Source organism: Tenrec ecaudatus, chromosome 2 (genome assembly GCF_050624435.1).
Source record: "Tenrec ecaudatus isolate mTenEca1 chromosome 2, mTenEca1.hap1, whole genome shotgun sequence".
Lineage (NCBI taxonomy): Eukaryota > Metazoa > Chordata > Mammalia > Afrosoricida > Tenrecidae > Tenrec > Tenrec ecaudatus.
Window position 1 is genome coordinate 167182928 of NC_134531.1, and position 27866 is coordinate 167210793.

Sequence of the window (27866 nt, forward strand, 5' to 3'; positions counted from 1 at the left end):
CACACACACACACACACACGAACCACTGAACTTTCACGTCCTAAAAAGTTTCTTGGAGTTCTTTGTAATCTTCAAGCTGTGTAACCTTGGACTAGAGACATTAAGGTTAACGATGCATTTTAACACGTCTGCCTTTTCATCGGAGCCCCACAGGTGATGCCTAGAGAAAAAGAAAGCAAATTTCAAGTTCTCTAAAGAGAATCACCATGGAGAATACACAGGCTTTGTGTGAAACCTGTCAACTGTGATAGAATAATTACGAACATTTTGTAGTAGTGCTTTTAATATCCAGGAAGAATACATTGAGTCTCTTAAAACGTTAGCCTGTGGACCTGGGGAAAAACACCATCAGGAAAAACATGTGGGTTTTCTCACCAAAATACTATTTCTGATTCTCAGAAGGCGGCATGGGCAATGTTAGCAACCTGGTGGCAGACACGGGAGTGGGCAGGGAAGTGAGTTTCCCACCGTATCCCGTCTCCGTAAGCTCTCACCATTGGGGGCTTTCATTCTGGTCCTTCTATGTACAAAGCTCTGTCCTGTCCCGCAGTCAGTGCACTCACCCGGCCCACTGTCTGAACAGTCTGTGCTCGGGCTCAGCTGACCAACGCCCACTCATGCCCGTGACCACGGTGGCAATGCCTCCTGCTCTGGAGGAGGGCTCCGCATGAGGCCAGATCCCCCCACCCTGCGCTCTCCTTCCGTCTTCTACTCTGCATCCTGGGCGCCCATTGCCATTGCCACCAGCTAGCTCTATATGGCAGTAGACCTCAGTTCAAGTCCTGTTCCCCTGACTGGACTACCAGCTCCGGAGGAGCAGGGGGTTACATGCTCACTTTTATTTATGTCCAGAAGATACTTTAAAAATGTCAGTGGAATGAATTTCTAATAGAAATTTTGAAAGAGGGCATATTTGACCCATCTACTGACGGGTGCTGTTTTCTGGCGGAGATTCTAGGCCTCACTTGCACTGGATTTCAGCGGGAATGTTGAGTAATGGACCCATGCTACTGCTTCTCCCTGCCAGTGGAGACCCCACACCTCTAGTGTTCATTTGTGACACTCACAGCTTCTTGCATCGCATTAGGTGTTAAACAAACATTTGTTGGCTACGTAGCCACACACTCTGTTGCCATCCCACTCTGGTCTCCATCTTTAAACTGCCACGTCACCCTTGCCTTTGAAAGCGCCCACTGACAGTTATCAGCCTTCATTTAAACTCTCCTTCTTGTTGACAACTCTCGCTCTTTGTTGACTCCCTCTCTTTTCCTAGTGGTTGTCTGTTAATTTTATCTGAGCACTCAGAGTCTAAAATGTGTATTGAAAGCCCAATGGGTGCTAGACACCGGGAAAGCTTGCAGTCTGCTGTGTTGACACGCGAACATAACACATCGAAGGAATCATTAGAACAGAAAGTCGTAACTTAGGTAAGTGTTGAGAAATATCTAAATACACCCAAATTGGAGCATAGGGTTGAGAGTAGCTTAACAAGAACGCTAGAATAGAAAAATTGGACCATTGCCCAGCTTTGAGTGTGTTTTACAGTGTAACCTGTTAGTCATCACTTGAAAAGATTTTCAAATTATGAAAAGGTATTGCAAAGGAAAATAGAAATGATCATACCATCGCATTGTGTTTTGAATACCCGGCATGCCTTTAAAAGGACTGATTAAGAAGTTGCTGAAGCATTGAAGCATATTACTAAAAACTGTTATGATTACAGTAGAAATGTTTAGCACTTGGTGAAGATAAACATCCAAATGTCCTTTGGGAATGATAATGACTAATCTAAGTTTATGTCAGTCTTGGTCTAGGTGCTGTCCTGTATAAGCACTAATTTATAAAATATCCATCAGTGCAGCAATACATTGTGACGACCAGCTCAAAGAAGCTGGCAACTTCTGGTTCCTGTGCTGTCCCTCTGTTGCCTGGGGGAGAACGCCTGAGGATCAGAGACAGAGGCTGACTGGAGAATTGCCTATGAGAGACCGGAGGCAACCGTGCATTTCTCTGCTCCTAAAAGCGAAGTCCCACAGACATAGCTATTTGTCTCAGTATAGGGGAGACTTTTCAACAGTATGGTCAGCTCCAGGGCTTAAAAGATATCCGTGATATAGTGAGCACCTTATCTAAACAGCGATGGTCTCCTTTGTAATTCATTTCCCTTTGATTCTAGAAGCTTAGAATTTAGGGGAGGGGGCTCCCATTTTATTCGTTTGTTTATTTTTATTGAAATGTGGGTGAAGCTTCCACAGCCATTCAATTGTCTATTCAAGAATTCATACCTGTTCTGTTTCGTGGCATCGATTGCGACCTCCAGTCTGTACCAGTGCTCTTCCTCCTCCTGCCCTGTGTTTATCTTTTCCAACCCTCGTCCCAAAAGCTTCCTGCATTTTGGTTTTCTTCCTGTTGTTGTCGGGGCTGTCGTGTTGATTCCAACTCATAGCAGTCCCATGTGCAACAGAACAAAACATTACCAGTCTGCACCGTCCTCCCAGCTGTTGTTGGGTTTCAGCCCACTGTTTCATCCACGGTGTCAATCCATCCCATCAAGGCTGTTCCTCCTTTTGGCTTCCCTTCTACTTTAACAAGCATGATGTCCTTTTTAGGGACTAGTCTGCAGGACCGGTGAATTTTTCAATGTTTTTTTTTCTAGCCAAAGCCTCTAACTCCAGCCAAATGAATTTGACCTGCATGAGTCTGGGTAACAAAGATACTGATAGGATTCACCTGTGAACAAATGATGCCATCCTGTTGGGTATAAAATGAACCCACTGACTAGCAGGAGAGGTGCTCTCACTGCCAGCAAGGGCCAGCAGTGGAACATGTCCTCTAGACCCCCAAATCCCTGTGCACTGAGCCTCCTAGATCCAAAAAAACAGCTGTGACATCTGAGGAGCAGCAGTAGAACCAGGAGCCTGAGCGTGGACCAGTGGTAGACTTCCCACCCTACAGACCAAGTAAAGCTGAGTGTTTGGGGCAGGAGGCTGGCTTGGAATGGAATGCCTCTGGGCACATAATTAGGAGAGCTACGGTTTACAAACCCCTAAAGGTAGAGCCCAGTGTGTGCCCTCAAGTTGAGGTTTCCTGGAGTGGTGTGCCTCTGGGCACTTAATCCAGGGACCTGGTTTTGCTGGCACATGGAGCTGAAGTCCAATGCCTTTAGGTGAAGGTTTACAGCAGAGTGGCATGCCCTTTGCGCATTGCTTAGCAGCCCTGAGAAACCCTTGTAAAACATTTTCACGAACAACTGTATTCTGAGCATTTCTCATTTGCATCGCAGCCTGTTAACTCCCTTAAGAAATCCTTTCATCATGAATATTGTCTGTGAGGACTGGGTAGCAATTTCACTGGGTTATGGAATCTAGATAAAAAGCACAGAGAACATTTTTGAGACAGGACACAACATGGTCTCTCTTGATAACATGCCTAAATTAAAAGACAGAGTCTTTCCATCCTTGCTTCTAAGGTGCAGTGTGGCTGTGCCTTCTAAGAAGGAACTAACTCTTTGTTCGTTTGCCAATCCATGGTACTTTCTGAGTCCTCTTCCCTCTTGCTTATTCCTTGTCTAACTTTCACATGCGTATGAGGTGACTGAAGAGACCATGGTTTGGATCAGGTGCACCTCAGCCCTTAAAATTACATGATTGTTCTGTCAACGTTAAAGACGTCTCACCAGCAGAATTGCCCCATGCAAATATTGTTTGGTCTCTTGACTGCAGCTGCCATTAGCAGTGATTGTGGGCAACTCCACCTTCTCTGTCTCTCATGAGGGTTGTCTTTGGTCTGTTTGTGAAGGTTTGGGTCAGCTTTCCATTGAGTTTTAATGCATACTGTAGGCTGTAGACTTTGATCTTTATCAGTCAGTGCTTCAAGCCCTCTTCACTTTTAAGAAGCAAGGCGATGCCATGTGCATATCACAGGTGGTTAATGAACTTTCCTACACCTTGATGCTGTGTTCTTCATGTCGTCCAGCTTCCCTGATTATGTTCTCAGCCTACAGATTGAATAACTAGAGTGAAAGGATTTCACTTTGAATCACACGTTTCCTGATTTTAGACCATTTGGTATTCCTTATGTTTTCTCTGGCCCACTGTCCTGGTGTATGTGCAGATTCTGAAGGAGAATAGTTGAAGTGTTTTGAAATTCCTGTGTGCCAACATTGATACACCATTACCAACTAAAGCCCATACTTCATTCAGATTTCCTAAATTTTCATCTAATTCCCTTTCTCAGCCCAAAGATCTCATCCAGGATACCACATTCCATTTAGCTTTTATATCTCCCTAGGCTACTCTTGGCTTTGAAACATTCTTAGATTTAACTCTTTTTTATGACATTGACAATTTCACAGAGAACTGATCAGATATTTGACAGAATAACCCTCAAGTGATATTTTCCTGATATAGTTTTTTCATGATCACACTGGGGCAATAGGATTTTGGGGGTAAGGACGCAGGTAATGTGAATTTTCACTGCACGGTATGAGTGTTGTCAGCATGACTTGGCGCGGATGATGCTGAGCTTGACTACACGGAGGAGGTTTTGTTTGTTGGGTTTCTCCTCCATAAAGTCATTCCTTCATGCCTCTCTTAGCTTTCTCTTTGGAAGGAAGCACTATGTGTAACTCATACTTAAGCAATTGGAAGTTGGTCTCCACCTCATGGAGGGGGAGAAAAAGCCGCAGATGAACTGGCATCAAGTCATTCCTGATTCATTGCGACCCCTGTGGGTTTCTGACACTGTAACTGCTTATTGAGGGGAAAGCCCAGTCTTTCTCCCAAGGAGCTACTGGTGGTTTTGAACTGCTGACCAGGTGGATCACAGTCCAAGTCATAACTACTCTACCACCCAGGCTCCACAAAATTATTGTTAATATTTCTCCTGGGGCTATTTGTTTATTCTCCCCCAAGTGTTGGTTTATGCAGTAATTCATGAGGGGGCTATAAAAAGCTGATGGAAACATTCCTTTTTTTTTTTTCTGTGAAACTTTTGAAACCCCCCATATATTAGTGTGGATTCTGAGATACAATAAAACATTGAATTATTTTGTTGCTCACATTGTTCCAGAATTGGTTATTTGGGAGCTCTTGTGTCCCTTTGACATGCTTCTATCATTGCAAATTTTTATTCTGGGTGGTTAGGATGGGGTTGACATTTATTTTCTAATAAGGAGTCTTGGGAGCTCTGTGGACTAGCTGTTGGGCTGCTAACAATTTTTGTGGCATTTAATCCCCTGTGGGACTAAAAAGAAAGAACTGAACAACTAGCCCACGGGCTGGAGGTTAGAATCTACCCAGGGCGGCCGTGTAAGCAAGCCCTGGAAATGGGCTTCTAAAACTCTGCAGAGTTAGGGTGGTCATGAGTTAGAATCAAAGAAGGAGACTCACTCCAGAACCAGTTCCACATTAGGAGGAAAACAGAGTCAAATTGTGAGCGGGCGTACCTCAGGAAGAGATGATCTCTCATCAAGGACTCGGGAACGTCTTTGAAATATTCTACATACACAAATTTCAAAGCTTCAAGCTGTTCTTTTAAATCAGCCATCACAAAAATAAGGTTCAAGCAAAACTGCTTTAATGAAAAAAATTCACTGACCACAGAGAACCTTTCCAGAGGATGCCACTAGGGTGCACTGACTCAAAGTCGCTCTGTGCTCATCTAGCAGGAACAAAATGTGTAATGAAAGCTCCACCTAGTGGTCATTTTTTTCTGGGGTTTGCGGGGGGGGGGGGGGTGAGGATACCCCCTCATAGAAAAGTGTGAGGGTGGCATTCAGTCTGTCAATTGGGTCACAACCTGATGGTGCCTCTTTGTGGGCGTGGCCTCCTTATAGGGAGCACCCAGGAAACCTGCCTCCCTTCTCTTCCTTGACCCTCCTGCTTGCCTACCCTGAGCTCCGGCAAGAACCCTGAGGTGTTTCCACTGCCATTGGAGCCACAAGACTTTGCACTCACTGATCTGTGATAGTCTGGGCTTTGTCTGAAGAGAGCCTTATGGACTAGTATCAGACTTATGTATTTGAGTTGGTTTGGGCTGGGATGTGTACTTGATGCACACTACTTGAGATATAGCTCTTTCTTATACAAATATGAGTGTCGTTACTGGGTTGTTTTTCTCTAATGAACCTGGCCTAACACGCTTGGAAACCCTCAGAAGAGCCAATTGTGAATCAGAATTGACTCAATGGCAGTGGAGTTTCTTTACGATACTATAAGATGCTCCCAGCTCACCTTGTGTATTTCTTTCCCTAACGCAGAGTTTGTTTGTCTTTGTTTCCTGTTTATGCCATTTCTACCTTATGTTTTATTGTAGTCACTGTTCTGGGTACTTTAGACAGGAGCCCTGCTGGCATCGTGGTTCTGTATTGGGCTATTACTTTCAGGTCAGAAGTTTGAAACCACCAGCTGCTCCCCCGAAGACAAAGCTGGCTTCTCCTGTAAAGACTTAGAGCCTCAGAGAAACCCACAGGGGAAGCTCTGTCCTTCCCTCACAGGGTCAGCATTGACTCAATAGCAGTCAGTCAGTCAGTCAGTCAGTTTGTTGCTTTAGGGACAGCATTATATAGTAGTCTAGGCTTCAAAGAATGTGAATGTCTTAGTCAAGGCCACACAGTTTTTTTGAAAAAGGTGTATCTATGAGCAGATTAACTCCAACCCTTTACTGGGCAAGGGCAGGGTCTCTTGTTCTCTAAATTAACATCAGACAGAAACAATGCTGTGGGGAAGCACCCTGCTGCTTCTGCTTTGAAGGGGACCACAACAGGCCTCTCTCCTATGGGAAGCCTTCCCTCAGGATGCCCAACACCCAGTCCCTTCCTTCTCCGAACTTCAACCACATTGATGATTGGAAGTAGTTTCTGAAATTGGAAATCTTTTGTGTGTTGCCTTGTGATTTTTGTTTGTCTCAATTCCCTCATCGGACTGTTAGCTCCTGGGTGGGGGTGGGGGGTGGGGAGTAAGGAAAATAAGCGGCAGTGTAGGATTTCTCATGACAGGGAGCTTCTTGGGGCCATACTTGAGCATTGGAGCCCTATCACTGGAGTGATATGGTTTGCTATAGAATGGAGATAAGAAATCTGTATCATTCATACAAAGAAAGTATAAATATCTTCAGAAGTGATAGCATATCATTTTTTATCAGTTTTGTTTTCTTTTGTTGGGGATTTTGCACTGACCCACTCTCATCTTCACTAAGCTGCTTCTCAAAGATACAGGATTTGTCCTTCCATTCTGCAGACTCCAGGAGAGCAGCTAAAGAGTCCCTTGATGTGGTTAAGTGTTCACCTACTAGCCCAAATGTGCGTGGTTCTAGCCCACTCAAGAACCTCAGCAGATCCGACTAGTCATCTTATGCAAAGCCGTAGTCTGCAAACATCAGTGCAGTTCTTTTTGGCACACATGGCACTGGCTCGATGGCAATGAGCTACAACAAAAACAGGACGCTATTTCACTAATTTTAGACCTTCCATTTGTGTATCTAGAACATTTCAGAGTCGTTCCTGAGTCCTTGATGAGAGACCACCTCTTCTTGAGGTACGCTCGCTCACAATTTGACTCTGCTTTCCTCCTAAAATGGAACTGGTTCTGGAGTGAGTCTCCTTTGATTCTAACTCATGGCCACCCTAACTCTGCAGAGCTTTAGAAGCCCATTGGCAGGGCTTGCTTACACGGCCACCCTGGGTAGATTCTAACCTCCAGCCCGTGGGCTAGTTGTTCAGTTCTTTCTTTTGTAATCTACTGACATTTTTATAGTTGACCAACATTCATTTTGTTCCAGTAAAACCTTGAAATGGGGATAATAGTATAATAAATATATTTTTAATTCTTCCAGAATCCAACCAAAGCACAGGCAAAGAACAAGATCATGAAACTGTTTTTCATTTCTTTCAGTAGTTCCAGAAGCTGGCATGGATTCATATTATTTGTGTAGGTGTACTAAATTATTTTAACAACAGTGCCCCTGAAACAATTCATTATGTTTGCTTCAGAAAACTACACATGGGTATTTTCTATATAAGCCATAGAATGGAACATAGCCAAGACAGATGTACGCACATCAGTCTTTGGTTTTGAAATTCCGCTAAATCACGATTTTTAAAAATAATTTTACTGGGGGCTCATACAGCTCTTATCACAATCCACATATATATCCATTGTGTCAAGCCCATTTGTACATATGTTGCCATCATTTTCAAAACATTTTCTTTCTACTTGAGCCCTTGGTATCAAGTCATTACCCCCTCCCCCCATGAACCCTTGAGGGAAAAAATGAAAGTTGTCCAATTCTTAAACCTTTGTTTCACTGGAGGACGTCATGTGATGTGCCTCTTGAGGTAGGTATACTGACTAATAGCACTGAGAGCTCATCGGCCTCTGTCGCTTTGAAAACCCCACTGAGAAATGGAGGAGTGCAAAGGGCACAAGTGCATGTGAAAGGGAGACTGTGATAACAGAGGAAGCATGCAAACAAATGTTTCTGTCTCCGCCAACGTTTCACAATGGAAAATGAATAGTCAAGAGGTAACTGATGTGCCAAAGGTGTGAAAGCTAGAATCTACAAGCTTGCGATGGAAGCAAAAGAAACAAGAGTGAGATAGTTCATGGTGCTGAATCCTTGTGAGCCTTAGGAACTACTAGATACCCCTTGGGGTCTGAGGGGCATACTATGGATAGGGACAGGCCAGGGTTATCCATTATTCACACTGCACATGGAAGTCATTATGTGGTCTTCGTGGGACTGGTAAACAGGATTTGTTTTAAAACCTGCATAAAACTGGGATGAATCATTTCTAACCTCAAGATCCCACCCCGAGTGATCTGGGTGTTTTTGTTAATAGTCCTCCATTCACAGAAACCCCACGCACAACAGAACACTACCTGTCCTGGATGCCCCACGATTGGTTATGGGTTGGATCATTAACAAGATAATGGAAAAGAAAACAAAATAGATCAATTGAGCAATAAGAGAAAAGAGAATCAGAAAATGGAGTAATTTTTTTAAATGATGTATTTATTGACTCCAGGGAGAAATAACTGTGGAACAAAGAAAAATGAAATGTAGTCAAAGTATACTACCTGCTTGACTCATTTCTGAAAAAAAGATATAGACTCTTAATGGTGTAATTGGACTGTTGTTTTAGTCAATGGTAATGGGGCATAGGAAGGAGCAAGTGTTTGTGTGTATGTATGTGTAGATCTAAATCCCTGACTTCAATGGAAGAAATTCAATGGATGCTATCTTAATCGATCAAGGAATAACACGAACATCATTTGGAAACTGGAATCATCCGAGTCGCCCGCGCTGCTGCCGGGCTCCTTTGGCTGTTGTTAGGTACTGCCAAGTGTGCTCCTCCCACCCCGACCCCCCAGCAGCCCTCTCCACAGTCAAAGGCAAGCCCGTCCAGTTCTGCACCATCTTCACAGTTGTTATGCTCAAGATTGTCATTGATGTCAGTGTCAATCCGTCTTGTGGAGGGTCTTCCTCTTTTTTTCTGCCCCTCTACTTTACCAAGCACAATGTCCTTCACCAGGGACCGGGCTTTCCTGATGATATGCCTGAATTGTATAAGCTAAAGGTCACCAATGATGAGGATCTTGGTTTTCCTTACATTTACATCTTTGACCTTACACTAGGCTTACAATAAACTAACTTTTCTCTTTCTCTATTTTAACAACATGCATATATACCATAGTGCAGTGACAGTGATTTATTTAATGTGGTTTTTCTCTAGCCAAAGTCTAATGACCAAACGACCTTTCCCTACATGGTTTTGATAGGAAGGTGGGGCAACATACTGATAGGATTCATCTGTGAATCATTATGAACAGGATTTGGTTCAATGCCGCCCTGGTGTGTATAAAATGAGCCCACTGAGAAGTAGCACTAGTAATCTCATTACGAGCAAGAGCTGGGACTGAATCACAGCCTCGGGGCCTGAGATTCCTGGGTGGGAAAACACTTGGACCCAGATGGTAGCTATTATATTAGAGGAGGAACAACAGAACGGGAAGCCAAATCATGGAACAGTGATGGACTTACCAACCCACCTAGCAAGTTAAAATGAGTGCTTTTTGGCTTGTGGAATGGGGTGTCTCTCGGCACTTAATTGGGGAAGTTGGACTCGCTGACCCTCAGAAGTGGATTTGAGTGCCTTACTGAACTCTGAGGTGCCTCTGGGGACTTAATTGAGGGACCAGGAGCTTGAGCTGAATGCCTTCTGGTTAAGGCTTCGAGCAGAGTGGTATTAGCAGACCTGAACTTGGTAATGTGTCCTCATAAACAACTACCCTTAGCATTCCCTGACTTCCTTGATAACCTTTTTAATCATGCATCTTGACTGTGACTTCGGTGTGGCATTGCAATGGATGTTAAAAGCTAAAATAATTTCGGTTGCACGCCTCATGCATTTGAAGTAATATGGACTGTGCCGTGGAATCACCGTGCTGCAGGAGTTCCGCGCTCAGCTGCTAAGCAGCCTAGTGGCCACGCAGAGAACAGACTTACTTAATGATCTGCTCAGAAAGATGTCCCCGTCATTGTTGAGTTGACTCCGACCACAGTCTTTACAGAAGCAGACTGCGACCTCTTTCTCCCACAGAGCAGCTGATGGGTTTGAACTGTTAACCTTTCAGTTAGCAACTTCATCATTGTCACCTGGGCTGCTTCAATAGAGATTTCAGCCTAGAGAATCCTACAGCTCTTATGAACTTGACAACATAAGCAAGGTGGAAGCTCTTGGAAGACTCGGAAGTCTGCTCTTGGTCAGACTCTTGGAGGCGCTGGTCTTTTGTATGTATCGTTTTTGATTGAAAAATAACTAGTGAATTTCTGAGAAGCAGATACATTCATTTAGAAATGTCCACCAGAGGAAGTCATTTCACGTTCGGATCCTCACATGCCCACAGTAGGAGCACTGTGAGGGCCCCTTGCATTTAGTGTTCATTGCAATGGCTCCAGGTCCCAAAAAGAAGTTTTGGTTCCATTTTGCATGTTCTATTTTAAAGAAAACTACATGTACTTTTACGTTTTCCTTTAAAGCAGAATTCAGTGTTGAGAATTTTGGCTCCAAATGTCAACGCTTCAGTTGTTGGAGAGGGGGGTGTTGATGTGGACCACCCTGCCTGCCCTGTGGGTGAGCTCCGGTGCCTGACCTCCTGCCTCTCCCAGGTGACCTCACCCGGTGCTAGCGGGATTTATGAGCTGATAGACTAGATGCCTTTAACCTGGTCCAGGGCTCTGACATCATCATTTGGGCCTGAGTTGGTCAGAGATTCCTTTCTGCCTGCCATCGCTGTTCCGTGGTGTGGTTCCTTCCTTCTCCTTGGCCTGGAGGGAAAGTCACCCATCCCAGAACACTGTCTTCTCAACAGAAATGAACTTCCCCAAGCTCTGGAATGTGAGTACGGTGGGAGGAAAAGGAGGGACCAAAAGGAACTGAGAGGACAGACAAGCTTCTCTTCAGACATGCGAGTGTCTCTTGTACATGTGCTCATCCCACAGAGGCCTCGGGGCCACTTAGGTTGGCTGGTATGTCACTGGTGTAGCCTCAGTTGTCCTTGTCAGATGCCTTTCAGTCAGCCCCAAGCCACGGGACCCCTTCCACAGCAGAAGAAATTGCAGTCTGTTCCTTCGCCATCTTTCCTGTTGGCCGGGGATCTGGCCTTTGTGATCCGCAGGGTTTTTATTGACCGGTGTTCGGAAGAAAACACTAGGTTTTCTTCCTGTTCTTTGGCCGAAGCTCTGTTGAAACTTCCCTCGGCATCACAGGAACATGCAAGCCTCCACTGACAGATGGGTAGTGACTGTACATGAAGTGCATTGGCTGAGGACTGAGCTCAGGTCTCCTGCAGCCCATTCCAAACCCACGGCCATCAAAGTGATTCCAACTCAGTGACCCTATAGATCAGGCGTCCTCACACTATGGCCTGCAGGCCACATGCGGCCCTCTGAGGACCTTCATCCGGCCCGCCAGGTGGTTTTGCCCCGCTTTGTTTTTTACTTCAAAATAAGATATGTGCAGCGTGCATAGGAGTTTGTTCGTTGTTTGTTTTTTTTTTAACTATACTTCGCCCTCCAACGGGTCTGAGGGGCAGTGAACTGCCCCCCTGTTTAAAAAGTTTGAGGACCCCTGCGATAGAGCAGCGGTTCTCAACCTGTGGGTCACAACCCCTTTGGGGTTTGAATGACCCTTTCACAGGGGTTTCCTGATTCAAAACACTAGTAATATTACAGTTATGAAGTAGCAGTGAAAATAACTTTATGGTTGGGGGCTCACCACAACATGAGGAACTGCATTAAAGGGTCACAGCTTTGGGAAGGTTGAGAAGCCCTGCTAGAGGGTCTCTGGGGACTGTAAATCTTTTGGGGAGCAGATAGCCTCCTCTTTCTTCTAAGTATCACCTGGGGAATTTGAGCCTCTAGTCTTCTAGTGTTTCAACCTGACAACTTTGCATAGCGCAAGGTGGAAACAACATTGACCTGGCTTCAGTGTGAAATCCTAGAGCTCGTTAATGCTTTCTTCTGGGGATGTTTCAGTAATTGGCTGCATGTGAGCATTATAGCAACTGGTTTCTGGCTGGCTAGAATGAGGCCCTGTGTTTAAATTATGCTATGGCAAAGTTTCAATTTCCCAAGATGTTCCTGTATTAGAACAATTAATGCTAAACTATAATATTTTGACATGGTGATAAAAAAGAGTTGGTGGTTTTATTATATATCTTGTAGTAAATCTTTAGTAAAGTGGTTATGAGATTTTTAGTGATATTAAGTTAATCAAATAGCATGAAGGGTAGGTAGGCAGATAGCAAAGGAAATATTTGACATTTGAAAGACAACAGTGTACAATCACATGTGAAACATGGACATGGAATCTTGAAAACAGATCATTCCACCCACGTATTCAGAGAATTAAAGAGTGCAAAGGAAGAACTTCTGATTTCCCTTCCTGTCTCCTGCTCTCTCCTCCTCTCCTCCTCCTCCTCCTCCTCCTCCTCCTCTCCTCCTCCTCCTCCTCCTCCTCCTCTCTCCTCCTCCTCCTCCTCCTCCTCCTCCTCCTCCTCCTCCTCCTCCTCCTCCTCACCTATTTGTTCCTCCTCACTCTGTCCCTCTCCTTTCTTCCTTTACCTGCTCCTCTCTTTCCCCCTTATCCTAACATATTCTAAGGACTCACTATGAAACCAGCACTGTGCCATGTGTATTTTATTACATGTGCAATTTAATAATGTCGATACCTGCATTTTAATAATTTCACAGCTTACATTTGCATCATCATAATATTAAGACACCACTACACAGCTAGCATGTGGCAGAATTGGAAGTGGAAATGAGGCAGTCTGCACGAGGCTCTTTTTGTGCCTGGAACCCAGTGGGTGCTCACTGAAGTTAGTGATGCTCATGGAGAAGGAGGTGGGGAAAGAATGGAACACAGAATGCCCCAGAGACTTTCTCACGGTCGCACACTAGTGGGTGGAAGTGCAATTCATCCAGTTTCCTGATTCCAGTTTGCTCCTTTCTCCGCAGGGCCAAGTTGCTAAATTCACAAATAGAACTGTTGGTGCATTAACTTCTGGCAACACATAACACACGGACCGTGTTCCTTGTTCTAAATTACTTTGTTACCTAAACTGTGTTAACGTTTGAATACGCAGCATAAACTGCTAAATACAGCAATGTAGAAGAAAATATTTAGGTCTAACATTTATGGACAAATGTACAGATATCTAGAGAAAGGTATGATGATATAAGATTTAATGCTTTATTTATATTTCCCTGACTCAATAACACAAACATGTGTATATGATTTTTTTATTTAAATTCACTGTGGAGATTATACTGAGTCTGGGGTGTTCAAAAGGTTTCCCCCCCTGGGCAGATGGACTCTGCTCTCACTGAGCCTCACTGCTTGTTCATGATCTGGGCAAATCATGCCTGTTGGTTATCCATGTTAGCAGTTCACCTTGGATCAGAGAGACCCTGACTCCAGAATGTCAGTGTGGATGTTAAAATACCTTGGTGGCTACCACATCACCCCCATTTCTACTTGTGAAAGTCCCCATAGTTGTCAGTATTGATGTCATCTTGAACTGATGCCAACATGAAATGATAATACCTATATCCTATTCTGTTCCTATGATCCAGTTGTCTGTGATATAACTGGGATAATCTACATGTCTTCATCCATGGGAAGTGTTTTAGAGAAATCTATATTTGTGTGTATGTATGTGTGTGCCTGCCTGTCTTTGGGGGACATCTATTTTGGATGAATGTTCCATTTAATATCATGTGTGTGGAACCCATTAAACATTTGGAGTTATAAAGTACAGACAAATCAAGTGGAACTTGTGGTACAGTCTCTTGGAGAGTTGGGATTATAATTTTGTGATGGTGAGTTTTTAGAAATCTGCAATTATCCTCTCTCTCTCTCTCTCTCTCTCTCATTATAGGGCAATGCTCTGTACTTCAAATCTGCCAGAAATGTCACGGTGAACATTCTCAATGACCAGACTAAAGTGCTAACTCAGCTGATAACAGGTAAGAGAAGAGCGCACAGTGCACACTCGGAAAATGGTGATGGTTGAGTCGAAATGGAATCCAACACCATGTGAATTTTGGGGGGAAATATCTGCTAACATAATCTCTGGTTTGAGAAAGAGTGTTGCATAGGTTTTATGATTCTACTAAAGTACGCAAACACATCATAAACAGGCATTTAGCACACAGAAATCTAACTATCGTCATTTTTAGGGGGAACCTATTTGTCCTATGACATGGCCCCTAACCATAAGCCAGCTGCTTCATCTGGTGCTCAACCACAGGAAGCTCTCTGCTCCAGTGCCAGCGGGGAGCCTGACTGTGCCAGGCTGATTGGGAGCACAGTGTACACAGAACCACACACACCCTACTGTGAGCGTTATCAGAGGGGTGTTCAATGGTCGATTGAATCCATGCTATATCTTTACTGCATGTGCTGACTTCAAACCTACCTCCATTGCAAGACTTGCATGCATCTCCCCTAAATGTGTTTGTGTGGCTCCTTTAGATACCGCAGATCTATCCTCACAGCACTGGAAAGCACTCCCTGGGTTTAAGCTTTGTGTTCCTGAAATTGAAAAAGAACTTGGTTACTCATAATGATTGTTATCATGATAAAAGTGCGGCTGGGGTACTGTGTTGCACTCTGTGATCCATGCCCCCCCCCCGTAGGGCAGAAGCAGCTGTGAGCAGGTGGCGCTATGCACCCCCACACTGTCAGGGAAAGGGGTGGGGACGTGTGCATGGCATTGTTATACTACCAGATAGAAACATGCCATTTGTTTAGCTTCGGGGTTAAGGGAAAGTCTGCAGACAGACATGTTGAGAAGTCAGCTGCCCAAATGCCCTGAAACTTGACTGTGACTGGAGCCCCACTCGGGAACGAGCCAAGGGAAACAGGTGCCTTTGTGCCTACAATCTTTTCTGCTGAGGAAGGAGGCCTGCTCACACCTCCTCTCCAGACCTCCTTCAGACTGTCTGGAGAAGCCTCAGAGGGAACACCAGAGGAACTGAGGGATTGAAGCAGCTGCCCACAGCAGAGCCTGGAACCCATAAACATGTTGTTTGGGCTCAGAGCAGTGTGTCAGCTTTGCTTATATAACATCTGGCCCACAGTCACAATGCTCAATAATTAAATAAACAGCTTCAGTAAGCAATGATTTAAGCTGTTGTATGTGAAAATTGCCTCCAGGAGGGAAATAAATCCAACCTCTAGCTCCCAGACTCCTGCATTCAAAAGGAACTTATTTAGCCTGTTGATCATTTGCCATTTATTTGCAGTGGGAGATTTGGTTTCCTTGAGAGATTTTGTTTTGATAAAGCTGGAACTGCCCAAATGACTATTATTCAGCATAAGAGTCAACCAGTTTCTCCCTCCTTCCCCCCTCCCATTTTCTCTCTCCACCCCTTCCTTCCCACTGCCTCCTCTCCATTCACCTCCCCTCCCTCTCCTTTCTTCTTGCGTTCTGTCTCTTCATCCCCTTCCCATTTTCCTCTCATCCCTCCCTCTGCTTTCATTCCATTCTTTTCCCTTTTCCTCTCCTCTCTCCTTCCTTCCTCCATGCCTCCCTCATCTCCTCCCTCTCAGCCTGCTTTCTTCCCTTCACACGCTTGCTAGCCCTCCCCACTTACTCTCACGTTTTTCCTGCTCTTCCTTGTTTCTCTTCTATTGACTCCTCTTTCACTCTTCCATTCTCTCCTGCCTTTTCCCTTTCCCCTTCCTTCCGTCTGCCTTTCCCAAAAGGCCACTCAGGGGAACTGTGAGACACATATCACAAACTCCAGGAGATAACGTGAAAACAGTACTGGCAAAAAGCCACTTAACCTTCACGATGATTTCTAGCAAGGTATTAGCGGTGCTCAAAATATAATTCCTCCAAACACAGAAGCTCGAGTGTGTGCACACACCAAACACCACCTCCGCCACCTCCGCCACCAAACACCACCTCCGCCACCAAACACCACCTCCGCCACCAAACACCACCTCCGCCACCTCCGCCACCAAACACCACCTCCGCCACCAAACACCACCTCCGCCACCAAACACCACCTCCGCCACCAAACACCACCTCCGCCACCAAACACCACCTCCGCCACCAAACACCACCTCCGCCACCAAACACCACCTCCGCCACCAAACACCACCTCCGCCACCAAACACCACCTCCGCCACCAAACACCACCTCCGCCACCAAACACCACCTCCGCCACCAAACACCACCTCCGCCACCAAACACCACCTCCGCCACCAAACACCACCTCCGCCACCAAACACCACCTCCGCCACCTCTGCCACCTCCACCAAACACCTCCACCTCCACCCCCACCTCCACCTCCACCCCCACCCCTTCCACATTTTAAGCACACAGTAGAAAGCAAAGAGCCAGTTCAGAGGGCAGGAGCTTCTAATGGCTCTTAAGCTTGGCCTTGTACTTAATCAAATTGCTCCTGTCTCCTAACCTCTGTTGCGGAGGGAGGCAATCCTGAGGACTCAAGAACACCTCTGCCTTGCCTAAGGAAGGCCTCGAACGTCCGTTACAGATTCCAATGTTAGCAACTCAGGAAAGTTTTCACAAAAAGCAATGCTTTAAATGAGCACAGGTTGCAGCTGTATATTTTACCCACAATGTTGCTGATGTGTCAGACCCGTAGTGGGTTGATCAGGGGGCCCACTGACCCGTATGGGGGAGCTTTTGACAGCCTGGGCAGCCTTCGGGGGTTGCAGGAAGGCATTCAAGTAAATGACCATCAGGCCTTGCCAGCTCCCCCCTCATGGCTGCTAGGACGGGCAGACTGCTGATTCATCCGTATAGCCTCTGCTTCTCTCCATTCGCCACCCTCATGCTCCTCTCTGTTTAGTGTATTGATTAAGGAGGCACATAGACTACCAAACACAGAGGGGGATTAATTGAACATTAGTTGCAGGTTACAAATAGTGATTTTTCTCCTTCCCAAGAGGAACAATGAATTCACCAGGAGACCTCTCTCTCCCGAACAGTCTGGACTGCCATTCGATTTTCCCTCTAGAGTCATTGTTTGTTTGTTAAGATTCAGAACTCTCCTAGGGACGTTTGGCAGTCCCAGGTGAAATCAACAAAGAGCAAGCCGACAAAGAGCAAGCCGTCGGCACCAGTGAGCCAGCAGTTTCTTTGTGGGGGGGGGGGGGTGGTTGGCAAAAACTCCCAATTACTGAGCTTGATCCACCCAAATAGTTCTGGCCCTTCGTGAATTTTATTGTGTGTCCTGAAAATCAAAGGACTTAATCGGGCTCTGTACCGTCTGATGGTTAGTCTCTTTAGTGTATTTGCCTGTGTGGCTCATCAACCCATTCATGCCCTTGGCTCCTTGGAGACCAAGCCTAATGTCCGTGAAGGCAAAGTCCCAGACATACACAACTTTGTGTCCTCCAGGCATGCCCAACTTTTGTCGTGTGATTTATGAATCCTGATTAGGCAAATAGCTCACCTGACACCCTCCTGGGGCCAGTGAGTCATTCATTATTTCTTTATTACTCTCCCCTCCCCAACAAATGGTAACCATCCCAAACGAGATTGCTTTTATTAAAGGTTTAGGTGTAATCAATAAGACAGATGTATCTTAGCCATCACATAAAAACGAATGCACAAGTTGATAATATTGATGTGTGTATAACCCCACTCGTGGGGATTGAACAACAGAATTGTGTGTGAAAAGATATATTGGATGTGCTAGATATGGACCAACAAAAAAACTATTAGAAAAGAGAAAAAGAATGGAGATCCCCTCATAGAGGGGTTTAGGAGAGGAGATGGGTTAATTAGGGTGTGAGGTAGTATCGATGAAGAACACAGCTTTCCCCCGGATCCTGGATGCTTCCTCCCCCCAACTACCATGATCCGAATTCTACCTTGCAGGCCTGGATAGGACAGAGGCTGTACACTGGTACATATGAGGGCTGGAGGTACAGGGAATCCAGGGTGGATGATACCTTCAGGACCAAGGGTGTGAGGGACGATGCTGGGAGAGTGGAGGGTGAGTGGGTTGGAAAGGGGGAACTGATTACAAGGATCCACATGTGACCTCTTCCCTGGGAGAGGGACAGCAGAGAAGGGGGGAAGGGAGACTCCGGATAGGGCAAGATATGACAAAACAACGATGTATAAATTACCAAGGGCATATGAGGGAGGGGGGAAGGGGGAGGGAGGAGGGGAAAAAAAAGAGGACCTGATGCAAGGGGCTTAAGTGGAGAGCAAATGCCTTGAGAATGATTGGGGCAGGGAATGTATGGATGTGCTTTATACAATTGATGTATGTATATGTATGGATTGTGGTAAGAGTTGTATGAGTCCCTAATAAAATGTAAAAGAAGAAAAGAGAAAAAAATGATTAGGGCAAAGACTGTACAGATGTGCTTTATACAATTGATGTATGTATATATATGAATTGTGAAAAGAATTGTATGAGCCCCAATAAATTGTTAAAATTTAAAAAAAAGAGTTATAAGAGTCCCTAATAAAATGATCTTTTAATTCAAAAAAAAGAAAAGAGAAAAAGAAAAAGGGAGTCCTGGGGGTAGATTGGGGAGGGCGGGTATAAAGGGAGCTGGTATCAAAGAGTTCAAGAAGAAAGACAGTGTTTCGAAACTGATGATGGCAGCAATTGTACATTACTGCTCCATGTGGCTGAACTCTAGAATGTTACGATAACTCAGTTTCCAATAAAGGGATTAAAAATAAAATAAATAACATTTTAAGCAAAAGCAAACAAAACTCATGCACATCCCCTATTATACACCTTGAAAAAATCCATAAATTCTCAGCACTAGCGTGCGCGCGCACATACATACATACATCACTGCCATCGAGTTGATTCAGTTGATTCTGACTCACAGATACCGTAGCTAGGGTTTCTGAGACTAAATCTTCATGGGAGCCGAGAGTCTCATCTTTCTCCTGCAGAGAGTGATGAGGGTTTGAGCCGCCAACCTTAAGGACAGCAGCCCAATGCCTTTAAACAACCGAGATCTATATTGGGGGTGTTGCATTAGGTTATCTGCCAGGGATGAAATACAGCTGTCTTCTTGAGCATAAGGTCTTCACCCCGGTTCCCTTAGATTCCTTTTAATATATCTAGGCCATAAGTTCTCAAACTTACTTAGCCTACTACTTTTCAGAAAAAAAAATTACCCAGCACCCCATTGGCAGTTAACACTGATCTAGCTAGGCTATATTTGGTCAGGATGATCCCCAGTGCCGTGGAGTGGATTTTAGCACATGGCAACCCTGTGCCATAGAGGATAACTGCGCCATGGGGTTTCTGAGACTGAACCTTTACGGGAGTTGGCAGCTTCATCCTTCTCCTGATGGGTTTGAGCCACCAACCTTGTGGAGCAGCCTAACACGTGACTATAACACACGAGCTGCTCTGTGAGGATGCTAATACCTTCAAATTATCCCTAATACTTTCAGGCAACCCATGTTTGAGAGACACCTGAGCTCAGGTAGCTCCAGCTCCGGTACACTGAATGGTCTCCTTTTCTAGAAATTCTAACACAAAAACTTTTATTTTCGGATAGCACCTACAATTCTCTGCGATTTTCTCATGTATTAATAAATGTATTACTTTCTATCATCATCATTAACATGAAGTGCTATGAAGGCATAGAATTTGTGGGCCACGATAGCCCCACCTCCATAAACAGTAACCTGTTGTCTTGGGATAATTCATCTTATTTTATTATTGTTGTTAGCATCTGAAATGCATTCATGGAAAACGGAATTGTTTCACAAACTCATGCTAGCATATAAAATCAACAACTTCTAAGGAAATTAATTGCAGTAAAGGCTTTTCTGCCAAGAAATCATCTGTCTACTGAAGAAATTGGCTTCACCTGCTGTCAAATATGGCTAATGAGTCCATTTTGAGGCAGGCAGATTTCAGCTGAATTTGAAGAATTTGAAGAAGCCCTTTCTGACAGTAAGATAGGAGGGTTATCTCAAGTGGCAGCGAGCTTCCCATGTACTTGTAGTCTGAAGCAAAAAAAAATTACAAATCTAGGTGAGAGGAAGGACACGAAGTCCTTTCAAAGTCATAGCTTAAGAGCCTATGATTCAAAGTAACTGACAAGATATGACTAAACTCACAGGGCTGGTTTTCACAAGTGGCTTCTGAAAATCGGTTTACTTTATTGAAATTTAACATCTTTTCAGAGGTGTGTGTTCTATGAAAAGCTTTTTGTTATCAAAGGCAGTGGGACTCATGTTTTCTGTCTCTGCTTTCTAGGTCCAAAAGCTGTAGAAGCTTATGGGAAAAGATTCGAGGTGAAAACGGTCGCTGGGAAATTGCTCTTCTCTGCAGATGACCATGAAGTCGTAGTGGGCGCTGAGAGGTTAAGAGTTTTAGGTAAGGCACTTGTAATTGTGAAATTGATTTGATGCTGCCCGGTGTCTTTTAGAAGAAAAGTAAACTGCTCGGCAGTAGAATGCAGGCCAATTACTTCGGACTTTCAAACAAAACAGTTGAATGTGCCTGGACTCCAATCCCCTGGAGAACATTTTCTCTGTCCTAAACCCTTGTGGCATGCCTACCAACCCTGGACTCGGAGTTAGGATGTGGGGTTAATTGAAGAACCACAATATAGCCTTATCCGGTCCTTATAGACCAGTCCTCTAGCCATCGTACTAAGGTAAAGATTAAGGGCACCAAGGAACCTCGGAACAATTGAGATCCAAACCCTGGCTTACTGAATCAGAAGCCGTGGCAGAAGCACCTGAGAATCTTTTTTTTTTTTAATTTCAGAGAAGTAGTAAATCTATTATTGTCTATAAGTGGATTGATAATTTCCTAGGACATGACAGGGAAGATGGAGAGCAGAAACAAGGAGCCAACAATAATGAATACAGAAAAGAAAATGTTAAATAAAATTAAGGTGATGCTTTCACAACTCTCCTTACTGGGATTGGAACATTGAGCTGTAGGATATGTGAATTATATGCGATTAAAACTATTTTTCAATATCTCAGGAACTTCTATGGCCACACAATTGGGAACCACTTAATAATCGCACTCAGCAAATTGATCGACCGCAGCTCTACATTGAAACAATGTAGCAAGGTGGTTTAAGAGTCCTGCTGCTGGACTTGACCTGACTTAAAATCCCTGAGCTGCCAACTACTAGCTGTGTGACCTTAGGCAAGTTTTTTGTCCTGTTCACGTGGACTAAGGACACTCAGCATTCCAAGTTGTCCCAGAGGTTAAATGAGATCGTGTTAATACACACAGCCACAGAACCTGGCCCTACTGCCAGTAACAATCATTGCCAGCCGAGTTCCAACCATGACAAGCCCATGCGTGTCAGAGTAAAACTGTGCTCCACAGGCTTTCGGGTGGCTTATTTTGGGGAGGGGGGAAGTAGATCATCACACCTTTCTTCCAAGTTATGTCTGGAGAGGTGTGTAAGGGTGGATAAGAGGGGCACCATCCAGGAGGAATGGTGGTGAGCGGGGTAAGAGGCAGCGCCGTTAATACTACATTTATTGCTACTTCTCTCCATTCCTAAGATTGTTGAGAGTTTGATGGTTTGAAGGTCTGTCTCTCTCAGTAGTGTATCCACTCTGATTTAACCTCATTTCTATCTTCTACTTGCTGTGTAACCTGAAGCCAGTTCTCTAACCTCTCTGTGCCCGTGTTTTCTTATCTATAAAATGGGAGTGTTGGAAGAACTGAATGGAAACAGTCATGTGAAGTATAATTTGGTAGAATGTTGTGCTTAGTAAGTAATAGCTGTTATTACCTTACATTATTCTGATTTTCATGTGAATTGCTTATTTGTACTATGTATCTTCTTTCTCCTCTTTTCCTGTTGTTACCCTGACCTGCCCCAGATTCAGTCAGTTTGCTTGCTTTTCCTCGCGTGCTCACGTCATACAGATTCACGTTTAACATCTTAAATGAAGGCCTACATCATTGCCTACGTCTTCATCGCTGGTCCTTCAAATTCAGGGAGTTTCTGGCGCCTCGCACGGTCTTTCTTTACACACTCTCATGCCCCTGCATGGATCTACACGCACTTGCCTCATCTCTTTTTGCCTCCTACCACCCAGTTTGTATTTGCGAATCCCCATCAATCTTCTCCATCATCTCAAAGCTGTAGCATTACTCTGCTCACTGGGCTGAGTGAAGCTGTAAGATGGAGCTCACCCTGCTGAGGGTCTGAGATGGAGGCTGCAGGGCCAGGTGCAGGCATCACCAAGGGCAGCACAGGCGCTGGAGCTGCTTACCAGCTGCAGATTCTGAAATGGCCCCCTTGGTTTGTTATGTTTTGTTTTCAAATGAGAGTTATCTGGGGCATACATTTTCTATTTTTTCAGCAAAATGAACTTTTCAGAACCATTTTATGTTGAACTTGAATGGATAAAATATACAAAAAGCAAGACTGCCCTGAGTTGTGGAGTCTTAGCTGCATGAGTGCATTCTCAGTCAACGAGCTCACATGCTCTTACAACTCATTTCACAATCGATCTCAGAGGGTCTTTTACCAAAAAAAAACCCAAAAAAGGTGAAAAATAAAATAAATGCTATAGGCACTTGCTAGGATCCAGGCAGGGTGCCTCATACGCATTCTTGAACTGAAACTTCACACACCCTCTGCTGTGGCACTATTGTATCATTCCCATTCTACAGAGGGTTGCTGGATCGAGCCCTGGGTGAGACTCGGCAGGGGGTTTTCCTTTACAGCATTACACTTTACTGGTTCCTGCAATCACTCCTGTTTTCAAATGAAGAAGCTGAGCCTTGTAGAAGTGCTAAAATTTGCTCTAAAAGAAGTAGGCAGTCAACATAGGATTGACATTCAAATACTTGCCTACCGAGGGTAGCCTCAGTGCACTTAAAAATATGCAAGTGAAAATCCAGTTTTTATCAAGTTGTTTGACCGCACCTGTCATATTTGAACGCTGCTCCCCAGGACTTTCAAAGGCTGATTGGTGCTAGAGGTGGGGCTGGGGGATGTCAGTTAACCGTCATTTCTTCTGAGTCATTTCTTCTGAGGCAACGCTGGGTGGACTTTGAACTGCCAACCTTTCATTTGTACCACATAGGGCCTCCTCCCTGAGTCGAACCACATTTCAGTTAGTTTGTTACAATTCTTCCAACTCCTATAATTCATACATTTCTCTGTTATTTATGGAACTTGTTATTTACTACCTCTTGCTTGCTGTGAAAAATGACAATATCCAGCCACGCTATTGAGCAAGCTGCCCCATCTTGAAAATAAAATTTCCAGGGGTTGGTGGGGTGGTGGCGTTGATCATATTTTGTACAAGCAGGGTTTGGTGCTTCCTATCGGTTTCTTGGAGCTTTATGAATCACTTAATTGCTTTAAAATCTGTTTTTGCGAAGCTCGGGATAATTTTAGATGTGCAATTAATCCTAGTGTACACTGTGATGGCATCCCTCAAGAACTTACCTCCTCCCATGATTATTCATAAATTCCCCAGCTTATTTGGCTTACCACCCTCCTTTAAAAATAATTACTCCTATCCCCACCCCACCCCCCGGCAAGTACAACCTTTTTTCCCTGTACCCCACCATCAGCATACAGCAGAGGCTTCTGTGTTTGCAGGCCCCGGGAGGGGCCTTTCCCTCTGAGCAATGCCAAGAGATGAAGCAGGGTCCTGTACTTCAAGTGCAGAGGATATTTGTGTTGGTATTTCATTGACCAAACCACATAAGGTAACATCTGCCTCTCCCCATGCTTAGGAGCATTTGCTTTTCTATGCAAAAAAACGGGGTGGGGAGCTGCATAGCAAATACAGGGCTGCTACCAGTGTTAAGTGGACTTGGAAATGACCACCCTGCGAGTGTGCAATCAACCAACTTGGAGAAATGAGCCTCCTGTCAGCTGGGAACTGTCCCTGGGGTGTGGGCAGTTCCCTTTTCAGTTGAATGTCATTCAGTTGAATGACAAGTTTGCCTCTTTGAATGGGTCACCGCATAGACTCGGCTGTGGTGCACACAGCTGCGTGCCATGCACAGCCCAGGGCCGCACCTACTGTCTGACACTTAGAATCTGCGCGGCTCCCATACAGGCTAGCTCCCTCTGCACTTGAGTTTCCACATGTAGGAAATGAAGAGGAAGCAGAGGCCTTGGCTGGAAAGATAGAGTTGGAAGAGGTTTTTGTGTGTCTGCCTCTGTTCTGATTCAGGCACTGCTTTCCACAGTCATTTAAAAACAAAAAACAACCCACAGGCTGTCCTCTTGTTAATGAGTACTTTGCTGCCCAGCACTAAAATGATTGTCCAGAGGGGAAGATCTGATTCCATCTCAGACAGGAATCGTGAAGGGATGGATCTGATAAACACCCTGGGATTCATTGTTTTCGTTGGTAGTCGAGTAGGAAATACGGTGCTGTTGTTGCTGTTAGCTGATGTCAGGTGGACCCTGCTCACGATGGCCCTGTCTGGCCACAGGGGAACAAAGTGCTGCTCCATCATGGGCCATCCCATGATAGGCTTGGATAAGCCCATTGTGTCCCGGAAACGTTTCCCTGGCTGGTTTTCAGTAGAGCACCAGCCATCCCCAGGCCCTTCTTCCTCCATTGGCCTTCTTTTAGAAGATCCATTGGGTTGGAAGGTCCATTGGCACGTGTTCACAACCACACAAGACTCGCTTTCAGAGGAGGAGGACGGCAGTGTGTGAAGCACATTGGCCAGGAACTGAGTCTGGCTCTCTCCCACCAAACCCACTGCTTGTGAGTCAATTTCGACTCCTAGAAAATTTATATAGGGTTTTGGAGGTTGCGAGCCTTGAAAATAGATTGCTTCATTTTTTCTGCAGCTGATGGGTTTGAACTACTAATCTCAGCATATCAACTTTATGAGGGCGGTTCAGGCTTATCACTGTCATTTAGGGATAAGCAAATTGAGGCACCCAAAACTTACTGCCACTGAGTTGATTCTTTCCAACGAAAGGTGACTTTATAGGACAAAGTAGAACTGCCCCATAAGATGCCCAAAGCTGTCATCGCTATTAAAGTGGGCGGTCTTTTCTTTGTCACCGGAGGCTAGTGGATTGAACTGATGGGGAACAGTGACTCCTCTTGTGGGTGGATCCCACTGCAGTGGGCCTCTCCTTAGAGCCCGTGTGTGGCAACAACAAAAGGAGTGGGAGGAGGCAGCACAGCAGGTTTGTTGATCAGTAAAGTGGGGATACATGGGGACAGGCCCCCAACAGATCTACACTACTCAAAGCCAAAAGTCGTGAGACACCATCCAGAACTGGCAGGCCCTTTTTATATGAGCTCGGGGCTGGATGTTTAAAAAAAAAAAAACAAATACACCCCAACAAGGCAGTTGCCCCTGATTGACTGGGACTCAACTGTGTCCTTATTTGGCAAGGGCCTGGGCGCTCAGGCGCAGGGCCTCTGGCCAGCCTCCCCATTTCTAGTGTGTGGTGGTGACTCATCTGTTACAGAGGCCCGGCTGCTGCTCCTGGCCTCGTCAGAGCCACCAACTTCTTCGGTTAGCAGCCAAGAGCGTAACTGCTGCACTACAGGGGTTTCGGTGTGATCTAATAACTTGTCTTGCGGGGAGGGGGTGGCAGAGTAAATGGCTAGTCCAGGATCCCACCCCATCTTACATGTCCACTCTCCTGACCACGAGTCTGTCGCAGTGATCTTCAGCATCCCTGGACTCCAAAACATGCATCACAATGAGAGGGCAAGCACGGTGGGCAACAGTTTTTCCAGAAATTACCTCCTTTTCATTGTATGCTGGCTCTACTATTTGTGTAATCCTTCTCTCTCTCCGATTGGTCCTCTGCTTTTATCACATCTGCCACCTGTTGAGCCATGTGGACTCGCCCTTAGGTTCACTCAGGGGCTCCCTCAGTGTTCAGTTCTTCATTTTCTCTTGGGGTATTTCTGTAAGAAACCCCAGAATGATCTCCAGTTTCAATATCTGCTTTATTGCAGATAGCTCCCAATTCTGCACAGCTGTGACTTTCTCCATTCTAGTTCTAAATCCCTGTGGCGGTCCTGCACATCACTTCCGCCACATCACCTGTTGTTGTGGGTGGTGGTGGTATCTAATGGAGGCCTACTCGTAGCGACCGATGTACATCAGGATGAACTACGGCCCAGTCCTGCGCCATCCTCACCACCATGCTTATGCTTGAGTCTGTTGCGGCAGCCACTGTGTCGGTCCATCTCCTGGAACATCTTCTTTTTCATTGATCCTCCACTTCTACCAAGCACAGTGTCTTTTCCGGGTCTCATCACCTGTAGCTGGCCTTTGTCTCCTCTGACAAGCTCCCGGTCTCCTCTGCGTCCCGACTCTTTTTAGTGCTATCATTCTGCTTCTAGTCTGTAATATCTTGTCCTCAGTCAGCCATCCAGCCCTGTCACTCTGCCTATGAACACAAATGTCTTTGTCATTTGGGGAACAAATTTAGGTTAGTCACCAGGTCAATTCATTTAATGACCCAAAAGGTAGAAACTCTGTATATAATATATAGGTTTGCCTTAATTACAGAACAAAGTTATTACATATCAGGCAGGAATGGTCTTCAAAAGGCCTCACAAAAGCAGAGAATGCAAAAGCTGGTGCATCTCATGGGCGCCTTCATGGAGACACCAGGGAAAATGTAACTTTGATTTTAATTAATGGCCAATTTAATTTTAACAATGAATTGGAATTGGACATTACAGCATGTAGAAACAAGGCATAATTATGAAGTGCTATTTTAATTGTTAATTAGTTCTATTTATACTCAAGATTAGTTTTTTTAAATATGTCCTTTAGATGCCACTTGGTGCTAATTATCTGAGTTACATTATTATCAATTGAAAAACATTTTTAATTAAATCTAAAACCAGTTAAACTGGCATAAGATTTATAGAAATTTAAATATGGTCTGATGCCTAACTCCTTAATTTTCTTAAGACCCCATTCAATGATACATTGAGCCTTTTAAATCGTTTTGGATGAAATTCTCTACTGCAACCTGGCAATTGATAATTATATGAAACAAGTGGCATTGTTCTGATTACTGCTATTATATTGGTCCATGTGAATACATACATGTATGTATGTGTGTATGTGCTTATCCATACATATACCAAACCACACACAGCCTGCTGCCATCATGTCAGTTCCGAATCACAGTGACCCTGTGTAGGGTTTTCGAGACTATACAACTTTACTGGAGCAGACAACCTCCTGAGAAGCTCCTGGTAGGTTTGAACCACAGACCTTGCAGTTAGCCTAACACCAATCATTTCTAACCCACTGCTACAGTGCTGTACTGACAGGAGTGCTCGGCCCTCAAGAAGCACCTGGCCTACTCGGGGTGAGAA

At 44.9% G+C, this 27866-nt stretch overlaps 1 protein-coding gene across 2 annotated transcripts in view; it reads left to right on the top strand.

Moving 5' to 3' along the window:
• The window catches only part of SGCD (sarcoglycan delta), a 517919-nt gene that overhangs the window by 299179 nt on the left and 190874 nt on the right, over nucleotides 1–27866 (top strand). For both annotated transcript variants that reach the window (XM_075541882.1, XM_075541881.1), the window contains exons 4-5: nucleotides 14445–14532; nucleotides 20794–20913. In XM_075541882.1, coding sequence (XP_075397997.1) covers nucleotides 14445–14532; nucleotides 20794–20913 — 208 coding nt within the window. The remainder of the gene's footprint in view (nucleotides 1–14444; nucleotides 14533–20793; nucleotides 20914–27866) is intronic.